Below are 21,004 nucleotides of genomic sequence, written 5' to 3' on the forward strand. Positions count from 1 at the left end.
ACTCTCATGTAAAGGGAAGTTAACAAAGATACGTTACAAATACAAGTGATTGGAATGTTTTGTCATAACTGCTCTTTAGGTGTTGACTCTAATTGAGTCATCAATTACGGAGACCTGGGAAGGGTTTAATAGATTGTTTTAGGGCTCGTAGGCAGAGATTGGATTATTTATAAATTGCCAAATGGAAGCTGCCTGATTCATTCAGAACCACTCTTACTTATGAATTCCTTAAAATCTTGAAAAATTGTTTTACTAACTTTTAAAGTCTGAGTTTAAAAATAATTTATAAAGAATTTCTGGTGAGCTAATGTGTTGTAGCACTTGGACTTTATTAGTAACATTCATAGGAGTAAATATTGCAGTTACGATTATCTGGTCAGTTCTTACAGTCTTATCTTTTGGGAGAGGTGGTTGTTTATTGCTAATATAAACTCTTTTCAGCTGAATATTTTCAAGTATGATGTCTTTGCAAAGGCTCTGTAGTAGCTTGGGCAGCATTTCTTTCTCTTTTTCTTTTTTATAAATTTGTTTATTTTTTGGCTGCGTTGGGTCTTCGTTGCTGCGCGCGGGCTTTCTCTAGTTGCGGCGAGCGGGGGCTACTCTTCATTGCGGTGCGCGGGCTTCTCATGGCGGTGGCTTCTCTTGTTGCGGAGCACGGGCTCTAGGCGCACAGGCTTCAGTAGTTGTGGCTCGAGAGCTCAGTAGTTGTGGCTCGTGGGCTCTAGAGCGCAGGCTCAGTAGTTGTGGCGCACGGGCTTAGTTGCTCTGCGGCATGTGGGATCTTCCCGGACCAGGGCTCGAACCCGTGTCCCCGGCATTGGCAGGCGGCTTCTTCACCACTGTGCCACCAGAGAAGCCCCTTTAAACACGTTTTGATGTACGACATTATAAAGGACACATTTTTAAAAGTTCCATTTTTCTGGGTTGAAATATTGAGACAAGGTTAAAACTTTAACATTTAATATCTAAGCAGTTTGTCAGTTAAATCAAATCTGTGACTATCTTTTTGACCAGATATAACCCTTTGGTTAAAGTGAGGAATCTGGGTTTGAGTTACAGTCACACTAGTATTTTTACGCTCTGAGCATATGAATTAGATAGTGTTGTCAATTTGAAAACTTACTATCTAGGCGATTAATGTTTGCTTTAAAAACTGAGGTAAGAAACCAGCTGGATTTCCTTCACATTCACTTAGGGATAGGAGATTACTGTGAAGTATAGGTCATTATTATATTTGGGTATTTTGTTACCTTGGGTACTGTATACTTCATAGAAGACAGAAAGAAGACATATTAAGGAAATGTAAATCATTTTTTATAGGGGAGGTAATAGTCTATGACCAATAACTTAGCAATAAAATTATCAGTTGCATAGTATTTAGAAATAATATTTGAATTGTGTGAACTTAGCAAACAGAACTAGCTCATTATAAAATACCTTTTTCTTTATGTAATACGACTACTTGGTGTCTGAAAATACATTCTTTAACGTACATTTTTATATTATACATTTTGTAAATACATTTTAAAATATAGTACATTTAAGTATTAGATCATTAACTTTGACAGAGAATGGAAGGGCACCTATAAATTTGAAAATAAAGTAGTGGAAGTTACTCCAGTTAAAGGTCATTTAGATATTAAAGTGAATCATTTTAAATTCCATAAAGCTGAGTGAGCATAGGCTACAGTTTATGTACAGGAACTCAGTCATTCATCCTATAGGTTATTTTAACACATAGCTAATCCACTACATTGCATTAGGTAATACATAGAGAAGTAGTACGTAGAGGTCTTTAACTGAACTTTAATTGAAGTTCTAGAACTTCTCGAGAGTGAAATAAATAAGAATGAAAACAGAGTGGACAAAATTGATACTTTGAAGGAAAAAAACAGCCTTTCTGCATATAAACCATAAGATAATTAAAACCACTAGGGTGTAGTCCTTATTGTAGCTGTAGAGTTTATGGCCTGATAAATGGTCCCTGTTCCACCACAGAGAGTAATTCTAGTGACTGGACAGTGTGTTTTCCTCACATCTGTCTTCTTCCCAGGAGTAGCATTGAGCAAACATCCTCAGATTCTTCATCATCTTATTCTTTTGTAAAAGCTCTTCTCTCTTTGTCCTCCAGGTCATTTCCCATTCTTTCTTAGCTGGAGTCGCGTGCCAGTCATGCCTCCCTGGCACCACACCCAGGTCACTGAACTTGCTCCCTTACAAATTCCTGAACCACTTGGGGATGGGTTCCTTCAGCTAATGGCTGCTCTTAACTTAGTGCCTGCTGACTTTCCCCCCGAATTTCAGTCTGAGGAAACTTAAATTTGAAAGTTTTGAGGTACCTTGCCATCTCACATACATATCCCATGTCCCACTATAATCCATGAATCCTGTAACCTCTATAGTAGTTATCACACTGAGGCTACTTATCTAGTTATTTGCTTACTGTATCTCCCTGTGGGCCATTCCGTACCTTGTTCACCGTATTTTTGGCATCTAACTTGATACAATTTTAATTGAATTAATATATTAGCTAATCCACTGCATTTTAACCTGTGTGACAGAAGAGGCTGCAGGAGAGTGATCTGCATGTAGGATGTTACCTGTGCTTCCTGAGGAGATGGTGCCCTTAGCAGCTACCACTCGTGCCTGGTTGTCTTGGCATGTCCCTGCGTGCTGCCAAAGGATTGTTACTTGACTGATCCAGCCAGGGTCTTTGGCCAGTGACTTCCTCTTACTTGGCCTTTCCAGGCAGTGTTCTGATTATAATCAGGCTTCCTAGGTAATCTTTCGCTTTTTGGGCAAAGTCCCAAATGCCCAATAATTAGTGTTTTGTCTGCCTAGCTGTTATGCTTCTCATGGCAAATGGACACTCCAGGCTCCTGTAAATTGCATCACTTTGAGCCAGTTTTGATGAAATCAGACAGGATGTCAGGACATGCCCTATTGAGGACTGGACCCAGAGTTCTGGGGGTATCTGTTGTAGCTGCCCTTTGAAGTCTTGTTTTGCTCAAGACCCCTCTCTGTGATGTCTTCATTTCACATTGAATTCGAGAGAATCTCTTTTCTGGAACTTACTTTAACCTTTTAGAGACACACATATATAAAACATTTAAGTGATAATGCAAGGCAGGAGTTGATTGGCTGTTAAAGAAAATAGTACATTAAAAAGTAGGGTGAAAAAGTTCTAAAAGAAGGAAAAATGTGAAATGAGTGGTATAGAATGTAAATGCTTTTAATTGGAATGGTTGACAGGGTACTTAGTGACTTTGAGCTGAGCCCTGGAGAAGAGGTGGGGTTGGGATGGATGGGTGGGGAGGAAAGGGCCAAAGGACCACCATCAGCAGAGACTGAGGATGGAAAGAAGAGGTGTTTTCAAGGATAGAAGCCAGGCAGACTGGTTACAGGGGCTTGTTAGGAGAGATGTTCGGGTAGAGCAGGGAGGGGCCAGGTGGTGGAAAACCTGAGTTTTCTGGCTGGACCCATGTGCAGTGTGGAACGGAGGGAGAGATTGGCATAGGGAACAGCTTGATGAGGTCACCTCGTAGGATGGTTTAATTTGTTGTAACAATTGGAAGGGGTAAAAAATTGTGGGCATGGAGGACGGAAGGGTGGTGCCTAAAGTAATGTTCCATACAGGTGGCTGAAGACCTGGTGGGGCAGTAGGGGGACTGGAAAGGGTCATATGTTATGAAATGACAAGCCTTGGCAATTGAATAGAGAGGTAAGAAGGGATGTATATTAGTAAATAAATGAGCAAATAGCAAGATTCTGAATGGGAAGGTGCTGCACAGAGGAATATGCTAGGTTATATGTATGTTAAGTATTACAGTGTTTTGCCCAAAATGTGCTGCTGCTTTTTGTTACCTCCCCTTTGTTCTTCAGGACTCGGCTCAGAATCTTACCGACTCAGTCAAGCTGTGTTTCTGTAGAGTCTTGTGTTTACCACTGTCAAGCACTAACCATACTGAATTCCTGTTGACTTGTCTGTCTTCTCTACTAGACCAGGAACTCCGTAAGATCAGGGGTAGTCATTTTGCTCCAGCACCTCCTGATATATTAGGTATTCAAATGTTTGTGGGATGTATCATATGCTATTATATTTTCTTGCTGCTTTCTCTGGAGTGTTGCAAGTAGCCCTTTTAATTGATTATTACTTATCCTACTACCATCTAGATAATAATCAGTGATTGCCCTAAGTGATGCTAAGGGCCCTCTGCTTTCTCTCACTGGCTTTCATTGGACAGATGTTTGCAGCATGCAACCACTGTAGTGTCTGTCTTAAAGATAGTAACATGTGTGTACTTGGATTTCTTTTTTTTTATAGTTTTTTTTTTTTTTTAAACTTTGGGGTTTTTTTCTTTTTATTTATTTATTTATTTTTATTTATTTTATGACTGTGTTGGGTCTTCGTTTTTTCTGTGCGAGGGCTTTCTCTAGTTGCGGCAAGCGGGGACCGCTCTTCATCGCGGTGCGCGGGCCTCTCACTATGGCGGCCTCTCTTGTTGCGGAGCACAGGCTCCAGACGCGCAGGCTCAGTAATCGTGGCTCACGGGCTTAGTTGCTCCGCGGCATGTGGGATCCTCCCAGACCAGGGCTCGAACCCGTGTCCCCTGCACTAGCAGGCAGACTCTCAACCACTGCACCACCAGGGAAGCCCTGGCAGCTGGCTTTCTTTTTTTTTTTTTTTTTTTAATTTATTTATTTATTTATGGCTGTGTTGGGTCTTCGTTTCTGTGCGAGGGCTTTCTCTAGTTGTGGCGAGCGGGGGCCACTCTTCATCGCGGTGCGCGGGTCTCTCACTATCGCGGCCTCTCTTGTTGCGGAGCACAGGCTCCAGACGCGCAGGCTCAGTAATTGTGGCTCACGGGCCCAGTTGCTCTGCGGCATGTGGGATCCTCCCAGACCAGGGCTCGAACCCGTGTCCCCTGCACTAGCAGGCAGATTCTCAACCACTGCGCCACCAGGGAAGCCCTGGCAGCTGGCTTTCTTTTTTTTTTTTTTTTTTTTTTTTAATTAATTTATTTATTTATGGCTGTGTTGGGTCTTCGTTTCTGTGCGAGGGCTTTCTCTAGTTGTGGCGAGCGGGGGCCACTCTTCATCGCGGTGCGCGGGCCTCTCACTATCGCGGCCTCTCTTGTTGCGGAGCACAGGCTCCAGACGCGCAGGCTCAGTAGCTGTGGCTCACGGGCCTAGTTGCTCCGCGGCATGTGGGATCTTCCCAGACCAGGGCTCGAACCCGTGTCCCCTGCATCGGCAGGCAGATTCTCAACCACTGTGCCACCAGGGAAGCCCTGGCAGCTGGCTTTCTTTTTTTTTTTTTTTTTTTTTTTTTAATTTATTTATTTATTTATGGCTGTGTTGGGTCTTCGTTTCTGTGCGAGGGCTTTCTCTAGTTGTGGCGAGCGGGGGCCACTCTTCATCGCGGTGCGCGGGTCTCTCACTATCGCGGCCTCTCTTGTTGCGGAGCACAGGCTCCAGACGCGCAGGCTCAGTAATTGTGGCTCACGGGCCCAGTTGCTCCGCGGCATGTGGGATCCTCCCAGACCAGGGCTCGAACCCGTGTCCCCTGCACTAGCAGGCAGATTCTCAACCACTGCGCCACCAGGGAAGCCCTGGCAGCTGGCTTTCTTTTTTTTTTTTTTTTTTTTTAATTTATTTATTTATTTATGGCTGTGTTGGGTCTTCGTTTCTGTGCGAGGGCTTTCTCTAGTTGTGGCGAGCGGGGGCCACTCTTCATCGCGGTGCGCGGGCCTCTCACTATCGCGGCCTCTCTTGTTGCGGAGCACAGGCTCCAGACGCGCAGGCTCAGTAGCTGTGGCTCACGGGCCTAGTTGCTCCGCGGCATGTGGGATCTTCCCAGACCAGGGCTCGAACCCGTGTCCCTTGCATTGGCAGGCAGATTCTCAACCACTGCGCCACCAGGGAAGCCCGTACTTGGATTTCTTGATGGAGTAAGTAACCCCAGGTGAGATACATCAGGCTGATGTCAAGGATTGAGTACGTTAGAGCCGCAGAGGAGGCGATTCTGGCGTGCACTCACCCTGTTACTGTACCAGGTTCCGTGGAGAAGTACAGCACAGCATTCTCAACCTTCTTTACCCAAGATCTTTTAGGGCTGGTGAAAACGGAATTTATTAAAACAAAAGTACTATTTTTACTCTTCTTTTACTTGCATAATTTTGCATGAGAGTATTTATGTGTGTGTAGGGGCATCGTTCTATTTTGGTCAGTGCTGGCATTCTGCATGTAGTGACTGAAGTGCGTGCTTTCTCTGGGAAACTGTGTATGAGAGCTAGCAGGAAAACATTTTGATTTTAAAAGATTCTCAGTTTTCCAAACGCTTCTCTTCAGGTAAATGTTAGTTGTCCATATCCACGAAGCTGTGGCCAGCGTTTGTGTGCTCGTTTCTAGCTGGGGAGTGTGTGTGCGTGCGCTTCCTCAGCCTCTGCCTCTTCCTCGCGGTTCTTACACCCGCTCCTGAGGTGGGAACTGCATTCTTCTTGCCCTGATGCTTCACGCTGTTACTTTTAAGGAATTCCTCTTTCGGTAGCACTTTCCTTTTCTTTTTTTCTTGTGTTAAAGCTCTCTTGTAACGTAGGCCCTAGGGAGCTGGGGCTGAAGCTGTTGTTGGGAACGAGTGGTCTTCGCCTTTCCGTCCCCTCTTTACGTCCTGACAGGTCAGGTCCGGAGGGGGGGAGCAGGGGTGCCTTCTAGGAGGCTGGAGGAGAGTTCAGCTGTCAGCAGTTGGTGTTTTGGCACATGGTGACAGGGCGGGGAAGATAATCGTTTCGAGAGGGGAGGGGGCCACAGGAGTGTGTTGTCTGCAGAAGTCTTTCTGGGGTGGGCCTACCCCAGGCCGAGTTGTAGGTTGGTGGGTGTCAGAGTTATGGGTGAACGGGGCTCTGCAGAAAAGCCGGGGAGGGGCAGTGAAGGTGGACTTTAGGACTGTGACCCCGCCCATGACCCGGGTCAGGACTCACAACGTCCCGGCTTCCTCGTGGAAGTTCTTTTAATGGTTTTGGAAGAATCATTTGGTAAAAACACACCAACTTTACCTGGTGAGTGTCTCAGAAAGAAAATATAAACTAGAGATTAGGGGCCTGAATATTTGAAAGAATCATACAGGTCTGTTTTGTAGGTGTGAGCAGACTGCAAAATGGTGTCCTTTCTGCTTCTTTTGACTTCAGTTTTACAGTTCCGCTTAGAGTGGACCTTTGGGCTTTTCATTTCCGACTTGTTGTAGAACAGTGTCTGTCTCCTTGGAGCACAGTGGCTCTCCACCTTGTTTTCCCACACCGGTCCTGTGTGCCACACTCTTAGAAGCTCATCATGTTGTAATGCTGTGATGCCCAATGCGGGGGAGGCTGGGATATACTTTTCTGAGGGGCTGGATGGGTAGGGGATGGATGGCCAGCCGTACTCTGACTTGGCAAGCCCTCCTCCCTCGTCGGGAACCACTGATCCGGCACTAAGATCAGGGCCCTGAAGATGTCCAGGTGATCAGTGATTTTAGTTTGGAAAAGCGTTTTGGGTTTGTTTAGAAAGCTGCCCTGTGTGAATATAACCTCGAGTTCATCTGTGTAAGTTCAGTGACTGGCCATTCAATCTCGGTGCACCGCCCTCTTTCCTAAATGCAGTCTTTCTCGATTCCGTGGTGCTGGAGGCCTGTTACCACCTGGCAGGAGTTGGCACGGTGGGCTGGGTGTCTGCACAAACTGCTTTCTCAGTTTGGCCGAGTTAGGTTGGACAAGGCCTGTAAGGGGTTGGGGTGAAGAGTAGTGAAACTGGATTTGGGATTAGAAGTTCCCTACTCACAATGTGACCTTGGGTAAGTCACTGCTTAAACATCTTTTTGGCCTGAGTTTCCTAATGAGTAAAGGGGAGGGGTCTGGATCGGAATGAATCGCTGAGGGGTTGGAGATGACTAGAGGGTACATTTGCATTCCCAGTTGTCCCACTGGTTTTGTTCCTAGGACTCCAGGTATTCAGCTTTTAGGGTTCTTTTAGCAAAATTTGCCCAACAAGCATAATCACGCCCAGCGCGGTGTAAATATTCACACGTTCTGGCACAGCCCCATCCCCACGCGCACGCACGCGCACACACACACACACACACAAACACGCGCGTAAAGTACGCATCTGTCTGTGGTGAGGAAGCGCTGTGCTCATTGCCATGGGTTTTTTCCTGCAGAGCTTGCTGCCAGTCAGCTAAAGAGACTCCTGGAGTAGTTGTAGTGATAATGTCACAGGAATGAGAGAGAAGGCCTGGCACCTTTGGGAGACCTGCTGATCTGTGATTTCTCCACCCCTCCCCCTCCTTTTTGAACCTGTTCTGTTAATAATTGCACCTAATTAGGTATCTTTGGTCTTTTTACTGCTTGTAATTCAGATGCTACTTAAAGCCGATTGTTTGCTTTTGTGTGCTGTAAATCCTGGGCTGCCATCTGAAGCACAACTTGATGATTGTGTATTATCATCTTGGGTTAAGTGCTGTCTCATTGCCTTGCAGGCTGCCTGCTGTTTCCCGGGGAGATCATGAAACGAGGTCGCCTTCCCAGCAGCAGTGAGGATTCTGACGACAATGGCAGTAAGTCCTGCTTTGTTGTTCTTGGAACCTACCAGGGTTTGGGTCAGTGTAAAAACATGGTTCTTTAATGTAATGCTTTAAATAGCTGAGGCCCTTCGAATATCAGGGAGGTCAGCGAAGAGCCAAGGCCTGAGAAACACATCTGAGTGTGATACTGCAGGTCTGTAACCAGATCTTTCTGGGTAAGGTTGACTGCAGGCAGGCATTCCTCAGGCTTCCTGTTTGTTTTCCAGAGATGAATAATCCGGTTTCAAGAGTCACTGGTGTGTCTGTTTTTCCTAAACATCATTTACAGCACTTCACAGTTGCTCTTTATGAAAAGGGAACTTAATCGAAGCCAGTTAATTATTAACTAGTCCAACCCCGATACAAAGGGAGACTGAGGACTGCCTGGTGTGATGTGAAAATATTAAGTACACGAGTCAGCGCTCTTCAGTTGACTTGAGCATGACTGTATTTAATAATACTACTGTATGCATCTCAGCTCTCTGGCATCCTCATATTTTCACAGTGCAGCTGAGAACCAGAAGTTAGTTGGCTTCCAGGCAGTCAAAATAAATGTCACACAGCGTCTGTGTATTGGGAAGCTAACAGACGATCCGGGGAAGAGCTCCCTTCAGATAACAAGGAAATTTTGTACCTAGCACAGTGCCTGAGCTCCGGCCCGTTATCTTATGTTTTATATTACAGATCAAATTTGGGAAACCTTGAAAGAATGCTTGCTCTGCTGAGTGATGGGAAAAGTATTGGGCCTGCTTTCAAGGAACTCTGTCTTTGGCATATATAAAATTGAGCTCCGATGGAAAGTCATCAGGACAGTCGGAGATGCCTTTTTGATGCACTGTGGAAATGTATATATGTAGACACAAACTCAGGAGGGGAGGGCAAGGGAAACCTACAGAGGAGATAAAAGTTGGGCAGGTCCTGAAGAATGAAATCGTTTTAGGCAAACAGGGTTGTTTTTCCGCGCTCCAGGTTTTCGGCAGATTAAAAGCGGCAAATTAGAAAGCAAAGCGTTGCTGTAGGTGGCCACACTCACAGCCACCGGAAACATTAAAAACAGAAGAACTCAAACACAGCAGTTTGACTGGCGCGTTGGGTGCAGGCATGGAGCAGTGGGAAGGAGAACTGGTGGTGATGGGAGGGTGTTGGGTGCTGGGGGTACCTGCAAAGTAAGCTGAGACCGGATGGTGAAGGGCTGGGAGCTCTTGGGACAGATGGTGGGAGCTGATGTTTGGCATGAGGGAGGAGTGAGCTGGGTACGCACTCCAGAGAGAGGGGCGTTCCTTCTGTTTCAGGGAGCGGTATTAAGGGGCTGTACCCCGCCTGTGGGAGCCTTGGGGAACCTTGAACTTCTTAGCGCTTATCTATGCTTATCTATTCACGGCCCTCACTACCTGTTTTCTCTATTTACTTAGGCTTTTTACTCCTTGAGGCAAAAACATGCTTAGGTATTTCTTTTCTGCCCCCTGTGGTGCCTATCAAAGTGTCCTCTGGAGTTATAAGCACTCAATAAACACTTGCTGTTAGCTCGTGTACACAATTTGTCCTGCAGCAATTAAAAAAAAAAACTTGCTTTTTAAGTTCAGAATTAATCAGAAGAAGGGTTCATGAATTATGTTCGTGTACTAATAGTGCCTGGTAAAAGGCTGAGAGTCCTGTTTTCCTCTGATTTGGGTTGAGGAGCAGGTCCGGGCTCACTTTGCTGACTCTCAGCATTGCCTCACATCCACTGTGGGAGAGCTGGGTTAGAAAAGGTTCTCCTGGAATGTTCTCTCAGACTCAGACGCTTCCCCCTTCTGGACTAGAGGGTGTGCATTCTTGACGTCTCTGTGTGTCTAAATGTCCTCCTGCAATCCAGTGACATCGGATTAGGGCTATTTTAATTTAAACGCCAATTTAAAGGCTTTATGTCCAAATACAGTCACATTCTGAGGTATTGGGGGGTTAGGCTTCAACATATGAAATTTTGGGGGATGCAGTTTAGCCCATAACAGCCCTAGAAGACCAAATGCTTCATCTAAACCTATATTTCCACCCAGAACTCTAGGGGAAGAGAGTACCCGAAGTCCCCACCAAAAGTCTATCCATCAGGTCACCTTACTGGTAATGGGCCTTTTTCGTCCTCCAGCTAATATGCTTATGTCTGTGCTGGCCTCCTTAAAGAAAGCAGGGATGGAGGACTAAGGTCAATATTTATAGGGTACAACCTGGGTTTTGTTCTACCCTAGGCTACACGTGGAAATAGAGTGGTGGTGGTAGAGGATGACGATGATAGCTGCTAGTGGAAAGGAGGCAGGCTGGCCTTGGGTCGTATCGTTGATTCCGTGTAAAGCGAGTGGTGACACACTATGGCTGTGCTGTCTCTCCCGGCCGAATGATTTGGTCATTATGGCGGATGATGGTCGTGGTAAACAGCTCTCAGTAAGACCCCTAGAATGCCAAGCCGTGTGAACACGTGTACATATCTGCACCGCGGAACACACTTTCTCCCCGTTCTGAGGGCAGCTGCTCCCCAGCGTGGGCTTCTGCCACCAGCCTGCCTGTCTGCGCTGGAGCCCATCCTCTTGTGTAGGCACGTGGTGGGCGTGAGTAGGCGCCTTCTGCCCCTGCAGTCAGGTGCACAGAACCGAGCCTGCCCTTAGCTGAGTCTGAGTACTTGGCAGCCCTGCTTGTGAGGTGGGCGGTCCGTGCAGTGGCCTCTCCCCAGCCTTTCCAGCCTGCAGTCCCGACGGAAGTTTGGCAGCAGCTCCCGGCCCAATGCAGAGCATGTCCAAGTGGAGAAGAGGCAGCTGTGGGCGTCAGCTTGCGGCCCCAGCACCAGCCACAGTCACGGCTAGGCCCCGCTGGCCTCCTGGGCTGGAGCCCTTTGCTTTGATTTCTGGCCTGGCCCAGGGGAATACCGGTGTGGTATTTACAGTTGGGGGTGGACGGGCATTTTCTGTGCCAGTGCAAACCCTCATCCAGCTGCGGTCATAGTTGTTGAAGCCTTTCTCCAGGTGCCCTGGGCTGCCAGCCTTGGCAGTTGGATGCAGTAGCACTGGGGTGTTTGCAAGCTGTGTCTGTAATTGCTGGGCTCCTGGGGCTGGGTGGCTGGCTCAGCCGGTCTCTGAAGTTATGCATTGTGCCAGGGTGTGGCTCGGGGAAACAAGCACTTTCTTTCCTGCTTCCCAGTCCATGGTCCTCTGTGTTAGGGGTTTTGGCAAATGTGGCAGTGGGTCCACCAGCTATTTTTGGTGTTTCCATCCAGCCTGCAGGGAGGAGGGAGGAGCTGGAGGTTGAATCGGTCATCATTGGCCAATACTTTTATCAGTCATGCCTAGGTAATGAAGCCTTAATAAAAACCCAAAAGGACAGAGCTCGGAGAGCTTCCAGATGCCGAGCGCGTGGTGACTGGGAGAGAACGGTGCGCTCTGAGAGGGCACGGGAGCTCTGTGCCCTTTCCCCGTGCCTTGTCCTGCGTACCTCTTCATTTGGCTGTTGACTCATGTCCTTCAATATCCTTTTAGAATAAATTGGTGATCTAGTAAGTCACATGTTTCTCTCAGTTCTGTGAGCCGCTCTAACAAAGTAGTTGAACCCGAGGAGAGGGGCTCATGGGAACCTCTGCCAGTCAGAAGCACAGGTAATAACCTGGGCTTGGCAACTGGCATCTGAAGTGGAAGTTGGTCTCACGGGACTGAGTCTGGAATCTAATTCTATCTCCGAGTCAGAATGGAGTTGAATTCTTGGACACGCTGCTGGCGTCTGACAGTTGCTCGTTGGTGTGGGGAAGCTTCCGCAAGCACGTGTTGGAGTTGGGTCTGGGAACCATTTTCACCTGCCTAATGCCCTAAATTTCAGGGCTGTGTTGACCTCCCTGTGGGAAGGCCTGGGGTGCGGCGAGGGGTCTGGGGCCCGGCACCTTGTGGGGACCCTGCCTGGTCTCCCGGCTTCCACACCTGCGCTGACCCTGAAACACTTCTGTCTTCTCCAGTTACCCAGCCAGCCTCTGCTCCATCACTGGTGATAACGAAGGCACAGAGAGTAGCTGAGTAAAATTCAAACCTACTAATTCTGCACTTAGTAATGCAGGTCGATGAGGGGCAAACATGAAGTTTTGTGAGGACTTTTGTTTTTCTGGGCTCTCTCCAGCTTACAGATAAAAAATGAAGAAAGACCAGAATTTTTAGTGGATGAAACATACTTTCTGCTTTGGACCCTTTATGTTACATTTTTAAATAACTTGCTGTCATTTTTTTGGTTTGGCTGTGCTTGGTTTCCTTCATGGCAAGTCTTTGGAGGTTTCTTGGTGGTTTCTCTTTTGCATAAAAGTTAACTCTGCTTCCACTTCTCTTCCTGTTTGACTATACCTTTAATTTGCTCCTTTCTCCCCCATCAGTTGCATCTTGTGACACCGCAGAGTTGTGTAGGAATTCTTGAAATGTGGAATTTTTGGCTCAAGTACTGCAGAATGTGGGCCGTACCCATGTCTCCTCCAGGCACACGGAGATGGCTTTACCCCTCTTCAAACCCGACTTGTGGCCTGTCCTTGACATTGATGGGCAGAGCATCATCTTGGGCTTGAGGAGTAACTAGCACATCGTGATCTGGTTTGTGGACTTGGACTTAACAGAAGGGCTGGGTGACCATGAAACATTGTGTCAGTTGGTCAAAGGCCCAAGTATGTTGAAACATTCCTGGGCCAGTTCTCTTAATGTACCCATTAAGCTTTGTTTTTTGGAAGGTGGAAGTGAGTTGGACCGTAGAGCTAAGCCATGCTGGGATGGAAGGGCTGGGCTTTGGGAGACGTGGGGTCAGACCCTGATAGGAACAGCAGTGGTGTGAGAGGCTTGTCTTCTGTCATGCAGTTCAGGCAAATAGAACTACATTGCATTTGTTTTCTTCTTTCAGATAGGACTTTGCACAGCACGGCTTTACTGGCACGGGGCTGGCCTCGCCTTGCTCTCTGCAGTCTGCTCTGTGGTGGTGGCACCGGCTGGCCCGCCCAGCTCCCTGCTTGCTGGTCCTGAGCACCTTCCCTTGTTAAGCCGGTTTAGCACTCCTGAAGACAGGGGAGTAGCATTGAGCATCTAGAAGCGGGTCTGAGACACAGGAGACTCGCCATGTGGTCAGTGGTGAGGTTCTTCTGCAGTTTGCATCTGTGGTGATGCGAGCCGCCACCCAGGCCGCCATTCCTTCTCGTTTCTGAACCTTTCATGCGCTGCACCACCTGGGAGGCTTAACACACACTAACTACCAAACGTCGGAGGTGTGTGCAATATGTATTCGATTTACTCTTGAGGTTTTTTCCTTATTTTAGATCTAGGGCAAGACAGCGTGACTATTTTTAATATTTCAAAGGAGAGCGTTCGAGATAAATGCATAATAGCACCAGAAAGCAGGGTTCGTAACGCAGTGCACGTACAGGATCCACGCTCACGATGCTGCGACCTGTGCGCCTTTTATGACTTGGATTATTCCCGCCACGCTTCTGTTTTAAGGGAAGTTGGGGATAGTAAAACACAGCAAGGGTTTATTTTCTGTTAATTCTTCTCAGTGTTTCACGGAGATTGATTGTTGATACTCAAACAGCGTGTATGTCAAGAATTTAAAAGTCACGTACCCTTGTCACTAGAGCGGACTTAACTTTAGGTAGTAATATCTTGTGTGTGGGCAATAAAATAATTTTAGATATTATTGCCAAATTTTTAGAGTTCCTAACTTCTCCTGAAAGCAACAAGAAAATAAAACAAAATTTTACTTGCCATATTCTTAATTTAGCTTGTCATTAAATGTTAGCATTCTGAAAACAACAAAATGCAGCACCAACCCAGCATCATCTTAGCACGTGGTTTTTAAGAACTAACAGGTGGCCAGTGTTTTACTATAGTGTAAATCAGAATCTCCCAGTCCTTTTGGTGTTTGAAATACTCTTAATTTCTGGTTTAAAATTTTTTTTTCTCCAACATACGTTTCAAAAAAAAAGTTCTATGACATAACTTTTTAAAATTAAAATGGGTGCGAATTAGTTTTGCTTGGATCATGTTCTGGGACGTATCCAGAGGGGACATGGATGAGGGGAGGAGAACTGGCGTAGGAACGTCGAGGCACTTGCTTGGAGTCTCCTGTGGACTTGCCGTGGATGTCTCTGTACATGGAGGTGTGTTCCAGTCAGGAAGCAGTGCCCCCGCCATGCTGTCTCGAAAGGCGTTAGTGCTTTGTTTTCCATGGCCGCATCTTCCTCGGGCTCAAAAGCACGTCTTCTAATAGGTGAAACGGGGGTACGTTCTTGGTACCCGCCACCTTCAGCTCTTGAGCTACAGTCCCGAACAACGGCGCTGTGTTTTTGTTCACTTAGAGACGTTTTTTAAAAAATTGAGGACCTGCTGTGTGCGCAGCGCTGACTTCGGTATACTGTATGTTGTAAATAGTTATTACACAGTTTTAAAGTGAGTTAGAAGGAGGAAATCACCATCAACAACTGTCTGCTGCTGGACATGGGAGGGTCCAGCTTCTCACTGTTCAGCAGCAAAGTCTAGGTTTTACACAAACCACCTGTGTAGGGTAAAACGGAGCATTTTCTTTTCCTCTACTGTTAACGGATGGTAGAAAATCATCAGTGATTTTCTGCACACATTTAAAGTGTACACTTTGATACATTTTGACATGTTTACACCCATGAAATCATAAAACTCATGATAATCCTTCTCTCCCCACTTTCCCCAGTCAACCTCTGATCTACTTTCTGTCACTATAGATTAGTTTATATTTTCCAGAGTTTTTATATAAATGGAATAATACAATACATATTCTTTTTATCTTTTCACTCCACATAATTATTCCTGCATTCATCTGTGTTGTGTGTACCAACAGCTCGTTCTTTTTTATTGCTGGGTAGTATTCCGTGGTATGGATATGCCACTGTTTGTTTATTTATTCACTCTGTCAGTGGATGCTTGGGTGGTTCTATAAATAAGCTAAGAACGTTCCTTATGTCAGTGATAATTTAAACTTAGGTTTTCCCCCAGTCTTTCCCTTTCTGCAAAGTGAGTTTAATAAGATTAATTTTTCTCTTCCTCTTTTTGCATTAGGCAAATTAAAAGGAAGAGGAACAGACTGTTTCTGGGTGGACCAGAATTTCTCTTGGGTAATACAATCAGATACCAAATTTGTAGCATTTTTGAATATCTGTTTTTAAAAGCAGGCAACATTTTTCAAGAATATAAAAGCAGCCCTAGAAAAAGTTTCTAAATGATTGCCATTACTTGGATGTGTCCTATGCCAGCAAAGCTGCAAGTTTCCTGGCAACCTTGGAAACTACCCTGGAGGGATCCTGACAGATCCCCAAAAGGAGGCAAAAGAGGGTCATAAAACTTAAGAGTGCATGAATTTGTTGTTGCTGCTTTAACTCTGAAAGTGTTTGACGTAAGCGCTTGTGTCCTCCGACCCCATGTTAGTTACTGAAGTACAGCAATGGAATGGTTTAAAATTCCTGATCATTTATAACCCTTTACCTAGTGATTCACAGTAGAGGGCACATCCCTTTCTGCCCTGCATCTCTTCCCCTCCCTGCGCCCCTGGGCCGTCCCATCTAGAGCTGTCTCGTGCTCTTCCCCGCCTCTTCTTTCCGCCTGTGGGCTGGCCGGAGGACGGCCTGCAGGACCGGAGGGTGGAAGAGAGGCCTGTCCGGAGACGTGAGCTGCCTAGCTGCCTTCCTCACCAGCTTCCTAATTTGGCTTCTGTCTTCCTTTTTCCAGTGATGACCAGATTCAGAACTTCCTACAAGTCAGGCTCACCCCAGTGTGCCCAGAATATTTCTTTCAGCGTGGGAGTGAACTTTATTCTTGTTCATTTAGGAGTCTAAAGAGATATACTTAGGATTGTTTTTTAAAGAAGAATTTTCTAAACTGTTACTGAACAGTGCAGTAGGGTCACCAGTAGGAAATCTAATTCCGCTGGCCCAGCAGCAGACAGTCAGTTGACCCAGTAAACAAGCCTCAGAACTGGCCAATCAAGGGTGGTGCTCTTCCCTGTCAGAGGGAAGCCTGGCAATCCCCTTTAGTCTCTGTCATTGCAAATCTGATGATAGGCTTATGGGCAGAACCTACTTCTTAATGTCCCCAAGGTCTTAAGGATGCTTTGATTCTGTGTCCCTTGTCTCTGGAATCTGTAGAGATAAGGGTTTCCTGTTTTGAGTGGCAAGTGATTTTACCGGTAGAATGGCAGTTCCCTCAGTTTTTAGCTTTTATTTGGGGGCGGGGAGTTGTTAATTTCTGGGAAATGGTACAGTTTGTTCACCATGGAGGCAAGTTACTGGGAAGGTAGACAGGTCGTCAAGAGGGCTGTTTCAGATCTCTGGTGTCAGTACGGCACCCACAGACAGGAGGCGGTGGCAGAGGCAGAGAAGAGGAGCTGGGTTCTGAGCTATTGGGCAGTTGAACTGATATGACTCGGCCGTTGAGTGGGTGTGTCCCGAGTGAAGAGAGTCTAGCACGACTCTTTGATTTCTGACTTCAGGTAGAGATGGTGGTGATATGCGTCAAAGTAGGAATAGAAGAGCAGGTTTCAGTAAAATGTCTAGCCCAGTTGCTGTTGTGCTGGGTTGACTGATCTCAGGAACGCCGTGGGCTTGACTGATGTCTGATCTGAAGGTGAGCACGGACCCGGTGCTTGGGAGGGAGGTTAGTGTGGGAACGCAGGTCTGACAGTCTCCTGGGCCCGCCAGGTAAGACTGTGGGCGTGGATGGGCACTCCCCGGGGAGGGCACTGGAGCAAGGAGGTGAGAGAGCTCACGCGTGGAAGACAGGGACCCACAGAGTGGGGACACCAGGAGGGAGAATTGCCGCTGCGGCCGAGGGAGCACCTCAAGCAGGGTGGAGCCGGTGCTGCAGAGCGGCCTCAGGCGCGAGAGGAGCTCAGACGTGGTGGCAGTTAAGAGACATAGGTGGCCTGGTAGGGCTTCCAGTTCCCATGGCTTGGCGGGGGAAAGGCCCAGCGACAGGGGATAAGAACATCTTGTCCTCAGAGCTCAGAAGAGAGCTGACAGGCATTCTCTGGGAAAGGGGAGTAGGCGATTTTAAAGGTGATTTGGCCGGAGCACCTAGTCTACGGCGGGTCTGAGTTTCCCTTTTTTAGGGATTGCTAAGTTCCGTTGTGGAGTCAGACCTTTTGGGGGATGGCTTTAGGATTTAGCACAATGATGTTAGTGTTTAAAAAGTTACTGAAAGTTAAAAAAGAAGTTTCTGAATTTATATTTACCAATGCGAGGCTTTGAGCCTCTTAAGAAGTGCAGGCTTGCGGATGAAGGCCCTACCTGCATGGTGTTCTTGAAAGGCCTCTCCCCTCCTGTGAGCTGTACCTGTGACACCGCAGCCCTGAACACACTGTGTACGGAGTGGTCTTGTTGGCCTGCTGTGGGCAGTGAGTGTTTAAATGAGTAATGGGAGTGGAGGAGCTCCAGGGGAGAGAGGAGAGCTCTGGCAGAGCATCCGGCCGTCTCCTGGGGTGCTGCGGAAGGGAGCCTTGCTGAGTTTGGTTAAAAAGAAGAACCCTGTGAACACTCAGTGATTTGTGTACTTTTAATTATTCCTATTCGGATATTTGTTTCTTTAGGCCTGTCAACTACTTGGTCACAGAATTCCAGATCCCAGCACAGGAGAAGTTCATGCTCCAGACACGAAGATCGAAAGCCTTCGGAGGTATTTCTTGAATGCTGGCGTGACTGTGCATGTCGTACGTGTGTGCGTGAGTACATGTGGTTGACACACACACCTGGTTGGTTGATACTGGTGTCAGTCTGTGCATTCTTGGGTAAGTTACTTAACCTCTCTGTGCCTCAGTTTCCAAATCTGTAAGATGGGGATAATGCAGGTGTTCACCTCATAGGATTTTTGTGAGAATTAAGTGGGTTAATACCCAGAGGTTAACATGTAGAAGGTAAATCCTGCTCAGTAAATGTTAGCTATTATTATTAATTCTTTTTATTTATTTTTTTCCTTCTCTGTTTCACCTTTGCTGGCTCCCAACAACTTTTCCTGTGGCCTGGAGATCAGCATGTTCAGCTGCTGCCGGTCACTGCCAGCCTCAAGTTAGTTTTAGTCATGAATTTGTGGCTTGTTTGGCGAAACCCAATGTAATTCTGGGATTTTGTTTAGGGGATCACGCGTAAGGCTTTTTCCCCTTCTTTTGAAATTTGTTTCTCATCTTACATTTCCCTGCTCCCTCACATTTTGTTACTATCCACCTATCTGTCATCTGTCTGCCCAGAATTGTTTTGGGGTGAGTTACTTTGTGGCCTTTGTTGGTTAGGGGCCCCTCCCGCTCCTGAGATCTGCGCTCTGAAAGCCTTGGGCTGGGCTCTGAGGATCTGAGGGATTGAAGAACAGGCATTTTAGCTTGTCACAGTGTGTAGGTGAGCAGGTTATGGGGAAGAGAGTTTTCGGTCCAGCCCCTTGGTTTTGCACTGCCTCTTAGTGGGGTGACTTCAAAGACAGCTTCATCCTGTAGCGACTGAGCAAAGGCCGCCATCCATGAGGAACTTCTTCGCCGGTAGCAGGGAAGCCGGGGCGCTGTGTTGAGGAGCGTAGGATTATTTAGTTGTGGAATAACTTCCTCCACGAGGAAGTAGTATATAATATACTTTAGAATTGTGGAAAACCATCCCAGGGGACACTTAAACATTAGATCAGATGTTCACGAGAAGGTGGCCGTTTTATCACCTTGATTTATTCCAGGCCTTTGTCCTTCTGAATCTGCGGTGCTGCCTTCCTTTCCTCTGGTATCGGGAGTGACTCTGCTGCTCTTTTTTATCTCTCTAATTCCCTCCACAGCCCCCTCAATACCTTTCTGATGTCCACACTGCACTCCTGTTAGTTCAGGGCAGGAATACAGGGCGCTCCCACAGGGAGCTGATGCCTGTGTGAGAGCACCAGTGCCCCTGGTGCAGCTAGAACCCGTCGCAGAGTCGGCACTGGGAAGTGTGGATGGCGCCGGTCTTGTCCCTGACCTGTGTTTTGTTCCAGGGTTTTTTTTTTTTTTTTTTTTTTAATTTCTGAGTTGAAATTACTTTATACTTGAAGTGCTAAGGTTGAGCCCTGCTGGGGACTCAGGAGCTCACGTCCATTTGAGGGCATCTGTTTCTGTCCTTGACCATCCTCATCCAAGTCTCTGAGTGCAGGAATGTTGGGCTGCCTTTTCTCATCTTGTTGCTTCAGTTTGATTTTCCTTCTTCTTGGGCAAAATCCCTTACTTATTACTTATCAGACTTAGTTGGAATGTGGTTTTAACTGATGTGCTTCCTGAAGATGTAGATCTGTGACTTTGTTTGAAAGGACTTTTTAGGGGTCTGGAGGGCGTGGCTGACAAAGTTAATGCTCCCTGGGGCTCGGGCATCTGCTGCAGGGCTCAGTGCTGCAGGGGGACCTGACCTTGTGCTTTTGTGGGAGGTGCCCAGCCAGGGTCTTGCTTGTTACTGGGACTTTAGAGATGAGGAGCGGCAAACTGGGGGTAAGTCGGGCCCAAAATGGCAGGCTGGAGACATGGCCCTCTTAGTCAGACACTGCCTCAGACTTCCTTACGGCGGTGAAGTTCATTAAAGTGATCACCAGCCTGAAAAGCCACCAGGAAAAACAAATACGGACCTATTAGCAGGCATATAATGTGAACTGAGCTTAGCAGCACAAGAAAGAACTCCCTGTCCCGAGAAGAGAGAGTTCAGCATTGTGACTTGTGTAAACAGAGAGTGTAGCTTACAGATGCAGGCACACTTGGTGCCAAATACAACTTAGGGCCGGCGCTAGTGCCAGGGTCAGAGCTTCCTCGTGTGGCCCTGAGACAGGAGTGGCCTGGGCTCCGGCCGCGTCCCGCCCCCCGTCAGGAGGAGCGGGCCCGCGGGGCCGCCTCTGTGGCGCTCCCCTCCTGGCCCGAGTTGAGGCACTGAGGGGCCCTCTTGGCCGAGGGGTACTTTTGAGTCTTGTGCGTCTGTTTGTGGCAGGGTGAAGAGAGGGTGGTAGCTTGCTTGCTTTCTTCTTTCTTCCTCTCTGTCTCCTCCCCTCCTTCCCTCCTCTCCTTTCCCCACAAATGCTGCTTTCCTAGTAGAAGTTATGCCAGGTGAAGGTGTGCAAACAAACACATTCTTTACCAGCCCATTTTCTACCTTGCCTCCATTGGCGTGTCGTTGCTTCTCTCCCAGACGTTTCCATCCTGTACTCTGCGTGGCTCTAGCCAACCAGGACCCGCCCTCCCCGGACACCTTGCTGTAAGCCCGGGTGCCTGGGCAGGCGGAGGTTGGGGAGAGGCAGTCTGAGTAGAGAAGAGGGATCCCTGGTGGCTCTGGGTTTTGGCTTGGAGTTGTTACGTGGTTAGTGGAGTTGTATTTCTTAAACATTTACGAGAAAGGCACCCTTGAGTGAAATAGCTCCCTCCAGGGCTTTTTTA

General features: G+C 47.2%; 1 protein-coding gene across 10 annotated transcripts in view; it reads left to right on the forward strand.

Annotated features, from left to right (window-relative positions):
- The window catches only part of JADE1 (jade family PHD finger 1), a 195,588-nt gene that overhangs the window by 147,555 nt on the left and 27,029 nt on the right, over positions 1 to 21,004 (forward strand). For 9 of the 10 annotated variants that reach the window (XM_036852512.1, XM_036852515.1, XM_036852522.1 and 6 more), the window contains 2 exons: positions 8,510 to 8,587; positions 18,182 to 18,267. In XM_036852512.1, coding sequence (XP_036708407.1) covers positions 8,510 to 8,587; positions 18,182 to 18,267 — 164 coding nt within the window. Of the gene's footprint in view, positions 1 to 8,509; positions 8,588 to 18,181; positions 18,268 to 18,621; positions 18,657 to 21,004 lie in introns of those variants that run through there. The other variant, XM_036852521.1, reaches the window with a different exon arrangement.

Source organism: Balaenoptera musculus, chromosome 5, assembly GCF_009873245.2.
Source record: "Balaenoptera musculus isolate JJ_BM4_2016_0621 chromosome 5, mBalMus1.pri.v3, whole genome shotgun sequence".
NCBI classification, from domain to species: Eukaryota; Metazoa; Chordata; class Mammalia; order Artiodactyla; family Balaenopteridae; genus Balaenoptera; species Balaenoptera musculus.